This window comes from Mesoplodon densirostris, chromosome 4 (assembly GCF_025265405.1).
Source record: "Mesoplodon densirostris isolate mMesDen1 chromosome 4, mMesDen1 primary haplotype, whole genome shotgun sequence".
In the NCBI taxonomy this organism is placed as follows: Eukaryota; Metazoa; Chordata; class Mammalia; order Artiodactyla; family Ziphiidae; genus Mesoplodon; species Mesoplodon densirostris.
Genome location: NC_082664.1, coordinates 157,330,226 through 157,348,581, shown reverse-complemented (window position 1 = coordinate 157,348,581; position 18,356 = coordinate 157,330,226). Strand labels below are relative to the sequence as shown.

Sequence of the window (18,356 nt, the reverse complement as noted above, 5' to 3'; positions counted from 1 at the left end):
CAGGCACAGTCTATTCTGAGAATGCTCACTTGCTAATCTTACTAGCACAACGTTTCATTATAACATAGGATTTTTTTTGGTAACACAGGATATTGCATAGACAATTTTTGATGTTTCTTTTCTACCTTGCAAAGAGTTGTGTTAATGTAAATTGAGATTACATATGAATGTTAATATTATGTTGGTGCTGGTCAAAATAATTATGTATCAATTCTTAGTGTGTATGTGTGGGTCAGCCATCAGTGAGGTTTATCCTGTGGAAACGTTCTACTAAGTGGCAATTACTGGATTTCTGTAGCATTTATTCTTCAGAGATCAAAATTCTAGAACCTTCCAGTGCCTCAGTTTCCTGCACAATCACAGCAGGGTTAATAACACCCAACTGTCTCCCCCAAGATCACAGAGATGTTGTGGGTCTAACATTTATTACCCAAATTCTAATCGGAGGAAAGGTATTTGCACAGAGTATGTTTGTGTCCGTACCTTCTCATCATTACCCTGTTTGTCCTGGTTCAGCTGGATTCTTCACTGAATAACTGGTTAACTGCAGAATCCTCTGCATTGTGGAGAGGTTTTTGTAGGCTTTGGTGACTTTTTCTTGCCTTATTACCCTTTACGTTGCTGTCAAAGCGTTTCGTGTGCAAATCAATTGCACCTGTCTACTTAGCGTTCTTTCTTTAGAGCCTGGAGGAAGGAAGGGGCAGGGAGATATGAGTCCCTTTGAAGTCGTGGGATGGGGGAGGGGGTGGGTGGGATGCGGGAGTCGAGAGAATGGAGGAAACAAAAGCTCTGAGAAACTGAGGTCAGACTCGGGTCCTGCATTCTTCCAAGTCCCTCCCATACCGTGCCCAGGTGTGTTTAATCCCAAATGCTCTTGACAGCCCACAGCCGCCTGCCGGCCCACCCACTCATGCTCTGCCCTCCTGGAGACAATCCCTGAGGTTCGAGTAGTCCACGTGTGTAGTCCCCCCAGGCACGAAGTGCCGGTGGGGAGCTGCCCTGCGGTTTGCTGGGGATATTCTGGTTGGGACCGTTCGTAAGTAAGAGCATGACATCATGGAGTCGTGGCCGTGGAAAGCAGGTGATGCAGTCCTCGAACCTTATCCACGAAGCTACACAGCCCGGGGCTAGGGCACCCGACAGGAGCCTGAAGCTGGACGCCCTTCTCACTTCACTGCCGGAGACCTGCTAATGGACGCCTGCACGCACAACCTCCATTCCGGAGACCAGCGCCCACCTGTGGCCAGAGGACCACGCAATTCACCTGGCTCAGCGTAAGTCCGCCCCTCCCCTGCACACGCCCGCCCCTCCCCTGCGCAGGCCCCGCCCCTCCCTACGCCTGCCCGTGGCTCTCAGCCCCGCCCCTCCGTCGCCTCGCCCTCCCCGCCCTCGAGTCCCGCCCCGCCGCAGCGGGGCCCGCCCCCTTCCTCGCCAGCCTATTGGAGGAGCCGTCGCCCTGCGCGCTGGCCAATAGGGTGGCGGCCGGCTCGTCCCGCCCCGCGCCGTGCGTGGGGTTAAGTGGGGTCACGGCCGGCGGTGCGCTAGTCAGAAGCCATGTGGCGCAACGGGTGGAGGTCCAGGATGCCTCTGTGGAGGCTGAGTGGCCGGTAAGAGGCGGCGGGGGGCGGGGAGGAGGAAAGGGGGAAGTTTGTTGGGAGCGAGGAAGGGGGGGGGAAAGTGAAGCGGGGAGGGAAGGTGGGCGGCGAGGGCGCCGGGAGCCCGGCGGGCGGGCGCTCTAGGCCTCGGGGTCTCTCTCTGGTCCGGGGTGCCGCACCTCAGCACCTTGTTCTGGGGCTCCCGGGGTCACTGCCTGGGGGCTCCGGCACCCCGGGGCCCCTCTGCTGTGGCGTCCCGCATCCCCGGCTCCCTCGTCTGGTGGCTTGTGCACCCCGGGGCCCCTCGCCCGGGACCTCCTGCTCCGAGAGCCCATCGGGATGGCAGAGCAGCCCCTCCAGTGGCCTCCCCCCAGAGAAACGGAGTTCCTGTCCAGTTACCAGGGTTGGGGTGCTGCAGCCAGGAAAGACTGGGGTACAGCCGTCGAGGACCTGGCCTGACCCCGCTCACTCCGGGCCTCCCAGAGCGGTGGGCCTGCGTGCAGGTTGTCGGGGTTTTTGAGGTGAAGATTGTCGTTGGTGTGGATTTTAATGCGAGAATAAAAATAGGCGGCAGTTACGGGTCTAATTAGGCGTTAACTCCATTTCCCTGTGTGTAGTTGTGGGCAGGGAGGCCTCAGGCTCCGCAGCTGCGCTTACTTACCTGCGGCCTTGATGAGAGTGGCGGCTCGGGGAGTGGAGGAGGTTTGTGTTTAATGAGAAGGTTTATGGAAAAAGAGTGTGTTTAGCTGCAAACCATGAATGAGTATCATTTGTTTTGAGTTTGTAAAATAGGACAATATTTTACTTTTTAAACAAAGATGAATTTAGTTTCATGCTAATTCACAGGATCTTGTTGAGTTTGTAAAATACCGCAACATTTTACGTTTTAAAGGAAGATGAGTTGTTTAATTTCACGCTAATTCACAGAATCTTGTTGAGTTTGTGGTGGAGTTTAGCTGCTGTTAGCCCAGGGGAGGGAGCAGGGGGTTGTCTGTTGTTGGGCTGCCCTTATTAGTGTTTTGGGTTTAAATCCTCTATCTCATAATTCTAAGAGTGGCTAAATCGGGGAGGGAAGTGTTGGTTGTTTATAGAACATCTCGTACTATTGCCTGATATTGAATGAGTCAGTGTATTCTGTGCTTATCTTATATAAAAGAAATATTTTGGGGATACATCGTTAATGTAGAAAACACCATAAAGCGTATAATGCAGTTGAGAGAAAAATTATTTAAAAATAAGCTGTGTCACCATTACCCAGTTTAAGATTACCCCTTACCCATCCATCATACGTCATAATTCTCCTCCCTCTTAAATGAAATCGCCCTTCTGGTTTACAGAAATAACCTCCTTATTTTTCTTTGTGTTTTTACCATCCACCTATACTCCCATGATACAGCGTTACCTGATTGAACAGTACCTGTTTAGATTAATATTGTGTCTGTCCTTTGTAATTTTTTTTGGTTTAGCATCATGTGCCCACATCTTTGATACATACAGTTGTAGTCCATTCATTCTTAGGACTAAGTTTATCAACTGAATAGTCCACAATTTATGTGTTCTCTGTTGCTGGACATCTGGGCCGCTGGGGTTTGGGACTCTTGGGAATGGTGTATGCGTGTGTGTGTGTGTTTGTACACGTACGGGTGCGGGCACCAGGGCATGAGCGCAGGTCTCCAGGGCACATACATCCAGGGGAATGAACTGCTAATCTGAATAAGGCCAGTGTTCTTCCGCAGTCTCCATTCAGTGTGCCCACCCAGTGGCTGTGTGTGAGTCCCTGGTAATAACTAGACTTCTTGGTTTTCACCCATTTGGTAGGTACGTAATGGGACTTCATTGTAGACTGAGTTTATTGGGATACTGTGATTTTGACATGAGTTGTTTTTTACACAAGGGAAATGGGTGTCATAATTGTATTATAGTTATTTATGGACATGTACAAATAAAAGGTTTTCAACATTTATTTATTAGTTGACGTTGCATGAGTTGAGATAAAACTGAAAGAACTTTAATGGAAATTTCCTGGAATGTGTTTAGAAGCTGCAGGTTTTCATTTTTCTTTGAATTCTTTATCCCATGACAGCGTTTTCATTATGTTGCTGAATTGTGTTAGCTAATCTCCCTGCAAATCATGTAACTTTGATTACTTTCCTAAAACATAGCAGCGGCAGCCTCGGAGCATGGAGGTGGGCGAGCACCATGGCCTGTGAGAGGGCGCTGCTGCGGTACCGGGTCGGAGAGAAGATCCACGGCTTCACTGTCAGCCAGGTAGGCCCTGTGCGCTCTTCCTGTGTCAGGTCCCAGAGCGGAGACCGCAGGGGGTTTTCATCTGTGTCCCCAGGCCCCGTGCTCAAAGGAGCAGAGTTTGCAAATGAAGGGATTTTCTGACTCTTAAATGAGTACAGATCCCTAACCCCTCCCCTGAACCCCTAGACGCCTCACATCTTTTCAGAGCTCGGAAAGTAAATGAACGCATTTTTGTTTCTGCATCAGTCGTGACCGGTAATGAAGACTGAAGGCCCCACATCTATTCAGGTCAAGTTTCACCATCGGCTGAGTTTGCTCCAAACTTAGGCAAAATCTTTCTGTTTTTGAGCCATTTGGGTTTCAGGATTATAGAAAAGAGATTGTGGGCCTGTAGGTACTTAAGTTTATGTAAAATGGGTTTTATTTGGTTATTGCTTTGTTTGGCTTAAACTTTCACATTGTTTTTTTCTTTAACGCTATAATTGAAAACAATGCACATCATATAATTGACTGGTTGCTGGTTTCACACTGTGCTTGACACTCTAAGGAGAACAGAGGCAAGCAGCTCCCAGTCAGAAGGACACGTGTGCAGCTGCAGGACAAGGAACAGCTTGCTGAGGTGCAGAGAGCAAGAGGAAGACGCAAGAGAGGGGGCTGCTGGGCGCTGGGTGGGGACGGGTTTGCGGAGCAGGAAAGGAGAGCCGCCATCTGTCTCCAGGAAACGGGAGCGGGCCCAGCACAGGGACAGGGAGTGTTCAAGGCAGGGTCCAGGAGCTTTGAGCCACTTAGAGGGGTTCATGGCTGTGGGCGAGAGCATTTGTGAGGCCTCTAAAGACTTCTCAGGGGACTTGGGATTTCTAGTACAGTTGTGGTTAATAATGCCTTGTTCAGAGGCTGATTCTTTTCCTTTATGTTTCAAGTTTTGTAGAAACTTAGTTTATGGTAAGCTATCATGCTTTTTAGAAACAGTTACTGTGAAAGCTGTTGATGAGGCAGACTGGTTTTAAGTTCATTGATCACATCTTACAAAGCACAGTTGTGAACTCTGAGGTATAAATCATTTCGAGACATAAATGATTTCATAGGTATAGCTTACGTGGGCATCAGTAGAACACTTGAAGCACATAGCTTTTGTGGCAGGGCCCCCAGAGCAGGCTCAGGACACCCGAGTTCTCATCTCTGCCCTGCCAGTAAGTTGTCAGCGAAGACAAGTCACTCTCACGGCTGTGTGGTGGTTACGATGACGCGGTGCTGCGGTTGAAGGAGAGGGGCCTTGACACAGTTGCTTTAGTACCGAGGACAGTGGAAGTTACGGGGGCACGCACGCATACACAGCCTCCAGCGGGGGGAGAACGGGTTTGCCTCCGTGAGGAGTGATGTGTACCGTCATGGACCCTCCCACCAGGGACACGTAAATGGTGATAGCCCCAGCTCACCGCCAGGAACTCATAAACCAGTAGAGGCAAAGTTTAGCCCCAAGAGCATCCTTCAGCTGCCCCAGGCTCAGGTCCATCCCCGGGTTTACCTCCTGGCGGGGCTGTTCTGAGCATCCCCGGAGATGAGGTGTGCGAGAGACACCACAGACATTCCCGGCGAAAGCCTGATCTCCTTCGGGGCGGCCTGGTGTGACAGAAGGGGTCTCAGTCCAGGCTCTGTGGTCTTAGCAAACCGTCTCATCGCCCTGATGGGGTGGGAATGCTTGCTCCCCAGCGTTACCTGTGGCGCAGTCAGGAAATCCCTAGCCAGCAGCATTGAGGAGAGACGGTGTGCCTTGTCCTCAGCCCCGGGTCCTGCCCTCCTGGCCTGTGGGCTCTGCACATGGTGGCTCCTGCCAGTACTGCCTTAGCCTCAGGCAGGCGAGCTGGTCCCACAGCCAGGGATGCACTGTCACCGTCGTGGACGCCTTTCCAGCCGAGTTGAGTCGTCCCTGTTTTCCTCGTTGGTTCAGGTAACGTCTGTTCCTGAGCTGTCCCTGACCGCCGTGAAACTCAGCCATGACAGCACGGGAGCACGGCACTTGCACCTGGCCAGAGAGGACAGAAACAACCTGTTCAGGTGTGTGCTGCGTCCTGAGGTCTCGATCTGGACGCTCTGCTTTGAGCATCTACTGCACCTTCAGCAGTTCACAGGGAGAGTGGAGGGGTTTCCCTCCGCTGCTCCCCACGGCCGGGCGGCGGCTGACCGGGGGTGGGCCCTGTCCCCGCAGCGTGCAGTTCCGCACCACCCCCGTGGACAGCAGCGGTGCCCCGCACGTCCTGGAGCACACGGTCCTGTGCGGCTCTCAGAGGTACCCCTGCCGGGACCCCTTCTTCAAGATGCTGAACAGGTCGCTGTCTACGTTCATGAACGCCTTCACGGGTGAGACGCGGTCTGGGGACGCAACCTGCCTTCCTGCAGTTTCTGAGATTGCGGGAGGGTTGGGGTGTTGGCACTCAGGAGACTGGGGTAGATTTCCCATTCCCTGTCTGGAGGACGTTAGAAGCTTAATCATTTGGGAAAGCCAAATTGTGGTTGATTATAAAACCTGGAGTTTAGGAAAAATGTGTCTGAGTTTTGTGTGGAAAAGGTGATAGCCATTTTCTTTGGGGAGTAAAGGTAGAAAGCTCAGCCTCGGGAGCTTAGGTTAGCGGTGGTGGTGCCGGTGTCTGGGTGGTGACTGCAGGAAGCCGGGCAGTGACGGGCTGGCGACGGGGGCGGCTGAGCACACGCGGTGGGCGCTCCATGGGCCAGGCCGTCCTCTGGGCCCACGGTGACCCCGGCACCAGACCTGCCGCCCAGAGTGGGCGCTGCTGGTTCTGTGCCCCTGCCGGGTCAGGCCTGCCGTGAGGCTGAGACGGGGCTGAGGTGGAGGAGTCCTGCGGGAACTGCTGTATTTAAAATCGCCCTCTTCATTGTGTCCAGCTAGTGATTACACCCTGTACCCATTTTCTACACAAAACCCCAAGGACTTCCGGAACCTCCTATCCGTGTATTTGGATGCAGCCTTCTTCCCTTGCTTGCGGGAACTGGATTTCTGGTATGTTGTGATTGGTTAATTGATCTTTACCTTAGTGATAGAGTCACCGTCCCCATGTAATTGTTTGTTACTCTTTAGTCAGGAAGGATGGCGACTAGAACATGAGGATCCCAATGACCCCCAGACGCCCTTGGTCTTCAAAGGAGTCGTCTTTAACGAAATGAAGGGAGCGTTTGTGAGTGTTTTTCTTTTTCATGTTGGGCTAGATTATCTTACTGTATGAAGTGTTGAAGTACAAATAGGCTTGGTAGTTAGTTGGCGTCCTCCCCATGTCACAGTTTCCTCACTGTGAGAACAGGAATTAGCGGGCACAGTGCCGTGAGCAGGGACTGCAGGATGGTGAGCTGGACAGCAGTTCCCAGCTGTGATGTGGGAGCCACAGTGACCTGTGACCTGCAGGGCGTCAGCCAGGTGAAGACCGCGTTTCTGACGATCCCGAGTGTCTTTTCCACTCTCTCTTGCCTGAGTATACGGTGGGGTTTACAGATTTAATTACAAATCAAGGTATCAGTAAAGACCACTGCATAGAGTGAACGTCTCAGTCAGGCGGGTCACAGGGATTTTTGGCTCCCGGTGCGTGTAAAAGTTACGTGTACACTTTACTGTAGGGCTTTAAAGTGTGTGGTAGCACCACGCCTGAACAAACCGTACACACCTTAATTAACATCACTTCATGGCTGAAAGATGCATCGGTGGGCGTCCTCCTGTACCACGAGAACGGTTGTCCTTGTGGGATATTGGTGGGTGTGCTCCCAGGACGTGGCTGATTTGTTGAATTACACGAACAGTCCCTGCGTTGGTCTTCACGTACACGTGTACTTTTACTTGAAGACAGATAACGAGAGGATGTTCTCGCAGCACGTTCAGAGCCGCCTGCTTCCCGACCACACGTACTCAGTGGTCTCCGGAGGGGACCCCTTGTGCATCCCGGACCTCACGTGGGAGCAGCTCAGACAGTTCCATGCCACACACTACCATCCCAGCAACGCCAGGTGACTGCCTTGTGAAGTTCGGTGCCAGGTGTTTGCTTTCCTTGCACTGTCACGCTTCTCTTCAGTTCGGCTTGGAAAGGTTTGCTTAACAATTGTGTGCGTGTAGACACTCCTTCAGGTCTGCAGCCGTAACTCTCACACACCCAGCACGCTGAGGGCCCAGCCTGCGCGCCCACCTCCTCTGCGGCTCAGCTTTGTGCTGAGCGGGTGACGGGAGGCTGGCAGGTCCTCCTCGCAGGCTGACACGGACGCTGGAGAGGTGCCCCCGAAGTGGCGGCTGCATCAGTAAACATCAGAGATTTACTTCCTGATAGATTGCTTATGTAAGATACCGTTAATAATAAAACGCTAATAGCCGTGTTTGCAGATACATTAGGCGTTCACGTAAAGTCATACTTGCAAGATTATTTTAAGTGCAAAATTCTTAAATTTAAATTATGAAAAGTCTAAAGCATCCAGGAGCGTGTAGAGTAGAAAAACGAACTCCGTACACTTACCGCATAGCTTCATCCTTTGGACGTGTACGTAGTAGGTACATGTAGATACATGCAGATATGTTCGAGGATGTTCTTTTACATAAGATACTACCATTTTCACGTTTAACAAAATAAAAAATAATTGATTTAAACCACCTATACCTCAGCCCAAATTGATTTTCCAGTTGTTCCCGAAATGTTTGATCAGATAAGGCCCACAAACTGCCTTTCCCCGCCGTGTCTCCTAAGCACCCTTTCTAGTGGGACAGTGCCCCCTCCTCATTCTCATGGACCAGGCCCCCTCTTGACTTTCTCGCCTCCTGGGGTGTCTCGCCGCTTCTCTGGTATCGGCGGACGTGCTCCTGTGTTTCCTGAGAGCTGGACGTGGGTCCAGAGACTGCCTGCACCCTCGTGGGTGATGCCTGCGTGCCTGCGGCACCCAGCGGGGATGCCAGGGCTGGTGGGATGGTGATGACGACCTCGCTCCACTGAAAGCCCGCTCCCCCTGTGGACCCAGGCCGTCTGCTGGGGTGGCGTGCTGGCCCCGAGAATATTCAGGCTCCTCACGGCCTGGGAGCGGCTCTCGTGTTCAGTGATAATTGTTGCCTGGAGCAGTTCCTGTGATAGGGTTTGCAAATTTTCTGAAGAATTCTGTAATTTCTTCTATATTTATTGGCTGGGTTTCTGTAAAGAAGAGTTTACCCTGAAGCACAGTTCTCCCGGGAGAGGCGGGGGGTGGGCAGTGGGAGTGAGGCTTCCCCCGGCTGTCCAGGTGTGGGGGTGGGCACTCCTGCAGTGATGACAGAAAGGACTTCTTTTTAGTCTTGTTTGAATTATTTCAGTTTTTAAAATATCGTTACAACCTCATGGAAACGTTTTCATATATGTGTATATTTAAGGTGTGATCAAGTGAAATTAAAATAAATTTTTTTAATGCTCAGATTTGCCCCACTGTGGCCTAAGGAAGTTCCTTGACAGTCATCCTGTCTTTCTGAAGGTCTTTAGTCTTCAGTAACTTCACTGGTTTCTGCCCCAGCCCCAAATCCAGGCTCATCCTGCCCCCAGTCCGTAGCTGGCCTTTTCTCTAGGGAGTTTGGAGCTAAATGCAGACGGGCATATAGAGACTGTGTTTAGACGGCACCAGGGGTGCTTGTTGCCACTGGATTATCACATTCTAAATTCCGAGTGGGAGATGTGACGGGATCTTTAGGTTGCTACTTCCCTAGCCCTTAAGCGTAGCTCACACAGCATTCTATTACAAAGATGCAGTCTGTCATTGTCCTCTTTATCCCCGATGAATAATATGTTGTCTTAAAAACATGTGTGACCTGAAACTTGTAGCCTAAGTTTGAAGTTAGTGAATTAAATTTTGTTTGGTAGCCTTAGGTGGATTATTGTGTTACTGTAGCTGAGGTCTTCAGTATTTTAATGTGCCACTTATTTGGTTTTTGAAACACCTTTATAGTAGATTCAAAATGAAGAGCAGTTTTTGCCAGAGTACATTTAATTAATCCGTTTTGTACAATTTGTGTTTTGTTTGAACCACATCTTGTAAAAAGAGCAAAAGCCTCTTTGTTGTTTGTGGTTAAGTGAAAAAAGGTGTTCCTGTATGAAGTTCACTTCAGCGTGGAAACTGGCTCGTTATCGGCTGTCATGTCCTGCACACCCTCCAGTTCATACAAAGCCGTCTGTGTTGATTTCTAATCTTTTAACCTAAAATAAACTAGGGTATTCCCTCAAAATTTCAGGTTCTTCACTTATGGTAATTTTCCGCTAGAACAGCATCTGAAACAAATTCATGAAGAAGCACTGAGTAAATTTCAGAGAATCAAGCCATGTACCGCGGTGCCGGCCCAGAAGCCTTGGGATAAGCCTGTAAGTGCCGGGCCCAGAGACATCAGTGTCACCAGGCCCGTCAGATACGGGGACGGAGGCGCGGGCGTGTGTTAATAGGGTTTTCAGAAGCCGTGGGCTGTGCCATGTACGTAACAGCTTCTCAAGCCTGAAGAGCAGTTATGTGTTTGGGAGGAAAGTTAATCTAGTGAAGAGTATCCCGTGGACCGTTTTACACATCAGGTAACCTGTGCTGGTTTGAAGCCCTTCACACATGCTCTGTCCTCTTCCAGAGGGAGTTCCAGACCACGTGTGCCCCGGCCTCGCTGGCTGCGGGCTCCTCAGGGCAGACGACCATCAGTATCAGCTTCCTCTTGCCAGAGTGAGTGTGCGTGGAGCTCATGCTGCCGACCCAGTGGGGACGGGGTAGCTGGGAGGTCGGGGGCGGAGGACTGCACTTGGGCGTAAGTGAGTGGACGGCAAGAATTTGGGAGTCCAGCAGTGTTAGGTGTGGGGTGTTTTTAACAACGTCTGGGATGGTTTGGGTTTAGTGTTGGGGTCGGGGATGCCTCTGCGCGTGAGAAGAGCACTGTGAACTGTGGCCTTGAAAGAACATTGTTCACACGAGACTGTAATCCCAGAGGCCTGGGCCCGCAGGGCGTGTGGGCAGGAAGGGGTCCTGCCGCGCTGTCGGTGTCTGCCCTCTGCAGCTGCACAGCCTGACCGAATGGCCCCGTTTCCTGTGTGTGTCGCATCTGCGTGTGGGCGGTGCGGTTATACTGAAACAGTGCATGTCAGAGTGCTGGGCAACCCTGTCGTGCGATAGCATGTGATGTGCAGCTCTGTTAGCCTCAGGGTTTGGAAGCCCCAGAATCCCAGCATATGAGAGCTTTGAATATCAAAAAATACTCTCTTTACCCACGTAACTGTTAAAATAGAGGTTGAAATGCAAGAATTTCCAGTAGAATTTCAGTTTTGGGGGGAAAGAAGTATCAATTTAGTAGTGATTTTAATAATTTTGAAAACATTTATAAGGGCCAACCATTTCCCGTTTTTTCCTCCCCCCTCCCGTTTTTATAAATGAAGCATCACTGACACATTTGAAGCCTTCACGTTGAACCTTCTGTCTTCACTCTTGATCAGTGGCCCCAACTCCCCCTTCTACAAAGCCCTCATTGAATCTGGACTCGGCACAGACTTTTCCCCTGACGTTGGGTACGTTTTATTATCAGATCAGATCATTAGTCCACGATTAGGGGCAATTTTGACATTTCACAATGTCTGGACACATTTTAGGTTGTTACAACTGGCAGCTCATGGGCGGGGGTCGGGTGTAGATGCTCCACATTCCATAGTCACAGGACGGCCCTCTTCCCGACCCAGCTAAGGTTCCAGGACAAGCTGTTTGTGTCCCCTGCAGGGGACATTTGGCAAAGAAAACCAAACAAAACCCAACAAGGTAGCTCTTCCAAGATCTCAGAATGGCATACTGCTGCCTGTTTTAAAAATCAGGCCATTAAATATTCTTTGAAGTCTTAAGATTTTGTAAAACTCTCTAGATTTATTCTGCCTTAAATCTAAAATATAAATTGTGATTTTTAGAAATGTTACAAGGGCATGAATGTAAATGTGACCAGTTGTATCTGAGCAGCAAATACCCAAGGATGCTGCTTAACTGGCTTTCTCATGGGGGAGTCCTTGCCTGTGTCCTGTAGAGGATTTGATCTCAGTAGAGCATCTTATAAACGAGTGATGGAGGCTGTACAGATTCTAACGCATTACCTGCTTTTGTATCCCAGTTACAATGGCTGCACGCGGGAGGCCTACTTCAGCGTGGGCCTGCAGGGTATTGCAGAGAAGGACATTCAGACAGTCCAGGACCTCGTGGATAGGACACTGGATGACATCATCGAGTACGTGCGGTGTCTGTGGGGCTGGGCTGGAGTCCCCCCTCCTGAGTGCAGGGGGCACTTTACGTCACAGAACACATGCTTCTTCATGGGAGCTGCCTTGTTCAGAAACATGGATTTCTTCTCAACATCTGAGTTCTTGGTGTTTCTATAGGAAAGGATTTGAAGATGATCGAATTGAAGCCTTACTTCATAAAATTGAGATACAGATGAAGCACCAGTCTGTCAGCTTTGGACTCGCCCTGACGTCTGTGTGTATTGCTTAAACACCTCATTTCTCTTTTTTTTGTTACCTTTATAATTAGTGGTTCTCGAAAATATAGATTGTTATTCACAGCACCTTTCATTTGAACCTTGAAAGTTACGGTGTTTCGGATCGGATATAAAATTACTGTTAATTTAATTTTAATAATACATTGGCTTGTCTTTTTACTAGCTTACTTCATTAGCTTTCCAATGTCTTATTTTTTAATAGATTTATGAAGAGTGCTTTAAACGGATAGGTATTTATGATAACTATTAGTAATTATATTTTCCAAAAAGTAATTTTTGAACCTGTGCTTTTTAATTTGTTAGGAAAAAAACTCACATAGAATGAGTTTAGTTTTCCTTCTTCTAGCCAAAGAATGACTTAATTTTTGTCATGAACAGTCATCTGTGGTATTTTTAAATATAGAAACTGAGTCTTAATGAAAAGATAGGCTTGGATGTTTGCTGAACCAACGCAGAGTTCACAGGTAACATGCCACATGTTGTGACCCCCGTTGCAGTACGTAGCTTCCTGCTGGAATCACGATGGGGACCCCGTGGAGCTCCTCAAGCTCGGGAGTCAGGTGGCTCGGTTCCGGAAGTGCCTGGAGGAAAATCCAAAGTTTTTGCAAGAAAAAGTAAAACAGTATTTTAAGGTAAGAAACTTGGAGGATTTATGTCTGTAGTTTTGAAGTTGAATTTTATAACAATGAAGGAAACATTAGGAATATAATCTACATTGTGTAAGTCCATTTCTGCTAATAAGCAGGTGACATAATTTCTTACTTACTAATTAAAATTGTAAATGGTCATATTAGCTTTAAAAATTCAATTTTCCAGATTCTTAGGTTGGTTTTATATAAATATGTGCATGTGTTTTTTTACATATGAATGCATGTAGGTATGTGTATAACAAAACATCTGCCCGTGTTTTTGTCGTGTTTTGGTAATAGGATATATAGAATACGAGAAGAGTCGCCTAAATGTGTAAATGTTCTGGTTGTTTTTACCAAGGCGTCTTCTGGTGCTCGCTTGTTTGTCTCCACAGATTTGTGGGCTTTTGTGCTTGGTGTGTGTTCCTTGGTGGATGGTCACTGATAGGACAGAATGTCATCCACCTCCCTTGCCCCGGGGGTCGGGGGGTGGGGGGACGACACCATCCTGCCATGAGTGGAAGCCACGTTCCTGTGCACCAGCATTTGGGGCCATTCGGCCAGCAGTCTCTCTTGAGTTACGAGTTATTTCACATGAAGTGCTTGTCGTGCTGTAACTCTCCCACTCTGTGTAGTGCCACAGGTGAGCCTTTTGCATGCGTGTGTTTCTAGTGGCTGCGTAAATCAGGGGCACATTAAGTCACCTAACATTTATTTTCACGTTAGGGCAATATCTGTTTTGTCCTCATAATTTATAAAATACTGAGTGCAGAATTTAGTCCCAGCCTTTGAGAAGTTAACAGTATAATGAAGACTAGATAAAAATTAAATTCCTTTATTCTACGTTATTTTCCATTTAGATTAAAGCCAAAGGTTTATAATACTAAAAAGTGCAAGCGGTTTCTTTGTACAACTAACGTGTAAAGGGAATGTTGAATGTCAACACGTTTGTGGTTAAGACGTAGTAACCACAGTGGTCGTGTAACAGCACCGGCCTGTGTGGAACACGTGGTCCCCGCAGAGCACATGGACCTCGAGGATTGCGTGTGGCTCACAGGCTCTCCACACACAGCCCTTTGGGGCGAGTTCTGTTGTCGTGACTGTGTGAAATGGGAAAATGGAACTGCAGGGCCCCGAGACCACCCTGCTCAAGGCTGACTCGGTGCTGGACATGATAAAATCTTGTTTTAATTTGGCTTTTTTGTTGCAGAATAATCAGCATAAGTTGACTTTATCAATGAAACCAGACGACAAGTATTCCGAGAAACAAATGCAGCTGGAAACAGAAAAACTGAAGCAAAAGATCAACTCTCTTTCACCGGAAGACAAGCAGCAGATCTATGAAAAAGGTCAGGCCTGGTAATTCCCTCACATTCACCCAACTCCACTGTGCTGTTTAGGGATAAGTGTCGTTTCAGCCAACAGTCCTCTGTTGGTTGCCTATGGAGTTCTCTGTTTGGTGCAGTGGGTTCAACCCCAGTAGGATTGACCCTGTTTTTAGAAAATCCACCCTGTGATTCAGCAGGAAAGGCAGGCATACTGGAAAAGAGGTGGCTTTATAAGGTTTATTAATTCACAGATTTTACAAATGCCTTTTCTATACCAGGGGCTGTAATAGGCTACTAAATGTGTGTTGTGTTGCAGTACATAGTTAACTGCAAACGGGCCCTGTGGACAGTGTGAGCTGTGGGTTCAGGAGAGGCAGGTCTCGGGGGCGACACAGGCCTTGAGCTCCTCATGGAACCCCCCCCCTCCACCCCACTCCCTGTGGTGCAGGCGCTATGAGCACAGAAACGGGTCTGTGGTATCTTCCAGTGCTAACCTGCACTGCCTGTAAAGCCCGGTGGTCCTACTCCTGAGCGTTTACCCAAGAGAAGTGAAAGCATCGGTCCACATGGAACTTGAGCCAGCCTCATTTCCACCCACATGGTGTCCACACAGGGAAATACTGTGAAATATCCACACAGTGAAATGCTGCTCAGCCATAAGGGGGACCAAAATACTGATAACACTCAATATCCACGAGTCTCAAAGCATTGTGCTAAGTGCACAAAGGAATACCTGTGGAACAGGTTCATTTACCTGAAGCCCTAGAAATGGCGATGCTCTACTGACAGAGGCCAGTGAGTCCGGGAGCACAGTGGGGCTCACCTGCGGGGAACCTTCTGGGGTGATGGCACCTTCTGCATCATGATACCTTTGTCAGAATCCATTGGGTTGTATCTTTAAAGTTGTGAATTTTATCGTATGTGACTTATGTATTAATGAAGTCTATTAATATATATACGCATACACACAGTACACACAAATACATATACATCCCCCAACTCCCCCCCCCAAAAAAAAAAGTTGGCTGGGATTACATGAAGAATTTATCAGGCTTGTCAGGAGGTGGATATGACTTTAAGTGAAAAGTAAGTAATTCCCTTTGATCATGCTAAGTTGGAGGTGATATAATTTTGTAAAGACACAATTAATGTCAACTTATAACCTATTTATAATCTCTGAATTCTTCTTTAGACATACAAAGAGTTAGTTACTTTAAGCTCTTGCATACATTTTTTTTTAATTGAAGTATAGTTGATTTACACTGTTGTGTTCGTTTCTGGTGTACAGCAAAGTGATTCAGATATAGCTATAGGTTCTTTTTCAGATGTTTTTCCGTTATAGTTTATTATAAAATATTATTTTTTTATACAGCAGTTTCTTATTAGTTATCTATTTTATACGTATTAGTGTACATATGTCGGTCCCTATCTCCCAGTTCGTCACGTCACACCTCACCACCCCCCACCACTTTCCCACCTTGGTGTCCGTGCGTTTGTACTCCACATCTGTGTCTCTATTTCTTCCCTGCAAACCGGTTCATCTGTACCATTTTACTAGGCTCCACATATATGCGTTAATATACGATATTTGTTTTGCTCTTTCTGACTTCACTCTGTATGACAGTCTCTAGATCCATCCACATCTCTACAAATTTCATTCCTTTCTATGGCTGAGTAATACTCCATTGTATATATGTACCACATCTTCTTTATCCATTCGTCTGTCGATGGGCATTTAGGTTGCTTCCTTGACCTGGCTATTGTAAATAGTGCTGCAATGAACATTGGGGTGCATGTGTCTTTTTGAATTATGGTTTCTCTGGGTATATGCCCAGTAGTGGGATTGCTGGGTCATATGGTAATTCTATTTTTAGTTTTTTAAGGAACCTCCATACTATTCTCCATAGTGGCTATATCAATTTACATTCCCACCAACAGTTCAAGAGGGTTTGCTTTTCTCCACACACTCCCCAGCATTTGTTGTTTGTAGATTTTCTGATGATGCCCATTCTAACTGGTGTGAGGTGATACGTCACTGTAGTTTTGATTTGCATTTCTCTAATAATTAGTGATGTTGAGCAGCTTTCCATGTGCTTCTTGGCCATCTGTATGTCTTTGGAGGAATGTCTGTTTAGGTCTTCTGCCCATTTTTGGATTGGGTTGTTTGTTTGTTTAATATTGAGTTGCATGAGCTATTTATATATTTTGGAGATTAATCCTTTGTCCGTTGATTCATTTGCAAATATTTTCTCCCATTCTGAGAGTTTTCTTTTCGTCTTGTTTGCAGCTTCCTTTGCTTTGCAAAAGCTTTTAAGTTTCATTAGGTCTCCTTTGTTTCTTTTTGTTTTTATTTCCTTTAGGAGGTGGATCAAAAAAGATCTTGCTGTGATTTATGTCAGAGTGTTCTTCCTATGTTTTCCTCTAAGAGTTTTATAGTGTCCAGTCACATTTAGGTCTCTAATCCATTTTGAGTTTATTTTTGTGTATGGTGTTAGAGAGTGTTCTAATTTCATTCTTTCACATGTAGCTGTCCAGTTTTCCCAGCACCACTTATTGAAGAGACTGTGTTTTCTCCATTGTATATCCTTGCCTCCTTTGTCAAAGATTAGTTGACCATAGGTGCATGGATTTGTCTCTGGGCTTTCTATCCCGTTTCATTGATCTGTATTTCTGTTTTTGTGCCAGTACCATATTGTCTTGATTACTGTAGCTTCGTAGTATAGTCTGAAGTCAGGGAGTCTGATTCCTTCAGCTCAGTTTTTTTCCCTCAAGACTGCTTTGGCTATTCAGAGTCTTTTGTATCTCCGTACAAATTTTAAGATTTTTTGTTCTAGTTCTGTAAAAAATGCCATTGGTAGTTTGATAGGGATTGCATTGACTCTGTAGATTGCTTTGGGTAGTAGAGTCATTTTCACAATATTGATTCTTCCCATCCAAGAACATGGTATATCCCTCCATCTGTTTGTGTCATTTTTAATTTCTTTCATCAGTGTCTTATAGTTTTCTGCATACAGGTCTTTTGTCTCCCTAGGTAGGTTTATTCCTAGGTATTTTATTCTTTTTGTTGCTATGGTAAATGGGAGTGTTTCCTTAATTTCTCTTTGCCATTTTTCATCGTTAGTGTATACAAATGCAAGAGATTTCTGTGCATTAATTTTGTATCCTGCAACTTTTAACAGATTCATTGATGAGCTCTAGTAGTTTTCTGGTGGCATCTTTAGGATTCTCTCTGTAGAGTATCATGTCATCTACAGACAGTGACAGTTTTACTTCTTCTTTTCCAATTTGTATTCCTTTTATTTCTTTTTCTTCTCTGATTGCCATGGCTAGGACTTCCAAAACTATGTTGAATAATAGTGGCGAGAGTGGACATCCTTGTCTTGTTCCTGACCTTAGAGGAATGCTTTCAGGTTTTCACCATTGAGAATGATGTTTGCTGTGGGTCTGTCATATGGCCTTAATTATGTTGAGGTACGTTTCCTCTATACCCACTTTCTGGAGAGTTTTTATCATAAATGGGTGTTGAATTTTGTCAAAAAGCTTTTTCTGCATCTATTGAGATGATCATATGGATTTTCTTCTTCAATATCTTAATATGGTGTATCACATTGATTGATTTGCGTGTATTGAGGAATACTTGCGTCCCTGGGATAAACCCCACTTGATCATGGTGTGTGATCCTTTTAATGTGTTGTTGGATTGTGTTTCCTAGTATTTTATTGAGGAATTTTGCATTTATATTGATCAGTGATATTGGTCTGTAATTTTATTTTTTTGTAGTATCTTTGTCTGGTTTTGCTATCAGGGTGGTGGTGGCCTCATAGAATGAGTTTGGGAGTGTTCCTTCCTCTGCAGTTTATTGGAAGGGTTTGAGAAGGATGGGTGTTAGCTCTTCTCTAAATGTTTGACAGAATTCACCTGTGAAGCCATCTGGTCCTGGACTTCTGTTTGTTGGAAGATTTTTAATCACAGTTTCAATTTCATTACTTGTGATTGGTCTGTTCATATTTTCTTTTTCTTCATGCTTCAGTCTTGGAAGGTTATACCTTTCTAAGAA

The 18,356-nt window shown here is 46.8% G+C and overlaps 1 protein-coding gene across 2 annotated transcripts in view; it reads left to right on the top strand.

Annotated features, from left to right (window-relative positions):
• Nucleotides 1-1,524: 1,524 nt before the first annotated feature.
• PITRM1 (pitrilysin metallopeptidase 1) overlaps nucleotides 1,525-18,356 on the top strand; it is a 31,781-nt gene continuing 14,949 nt past the window's right edge. Inside the window, exons 1-14 of one of the 2 annotated variants that reach the window (XM_060097557.1) lie at nucleotides 1,525-1,607; nucleotides 3,758-3,863; nucleotides 5,791-5,897; nucleotides 6,049-6,200; nucleotides 6,744-6,858; nucleotides 6,937-7,033; nucleotides 7,690-7,850; nucleotides 10,075-10,201; nucleotides 10,453-10,541; nucleotides 11,246-11,374; nucleotides 11,959-12,072; nucleotides 12,224-12,320; nucleotides 12,840-12,974; nucleotides 14,182-14,320. In XM_060097557.1, the coding sequence (XP_059953540.1) occupies nucleotides 1,555-1,607; nucleotides 3,758-3,863; nucleotides 5,791-5,897; nucleotides 6,049-6,200; nucleotides 6,744-6,858; nucleotides 6,937-7,033; nucleotides 7,690-7,850; nucleotides 10,075-10,201; nucleotides 10,453-10,541; nucleotides 11,246-11,374; nucleotides 11,959-12,072; nucleotides 12,224-12,320; nucleotides 12,840-12,974; nucleotides 14,182-14,320 (1,621 nt within the window). In that variant the 5' untranslated portion in view covers nucleotides 1,525-1,554. Of the gene's footprint in view, nucleotides 1,608-1,715; nucleotides 2,117-3,757; nucleotides 3,864-5,790; nucleotides 5,898-6,048; nucleotides 6,201-6,743; nucleotides 6,859-6,936; nucleotides 7,034-7,689; nucleotides 7,851-10,074; nucleotides 10,202-10,452; nucleotides 10,542-11,245; nucleotides 11,375-11,958; nucleotides 12,073-12,223; nucleotides 12,321-12,839; nucleotides 12,975-14,181; nucleotides 14,321-18,356 lie in introns of those variants that run through there. The other variant, XM_060097558.1, reaches the window with a different exon arrangement.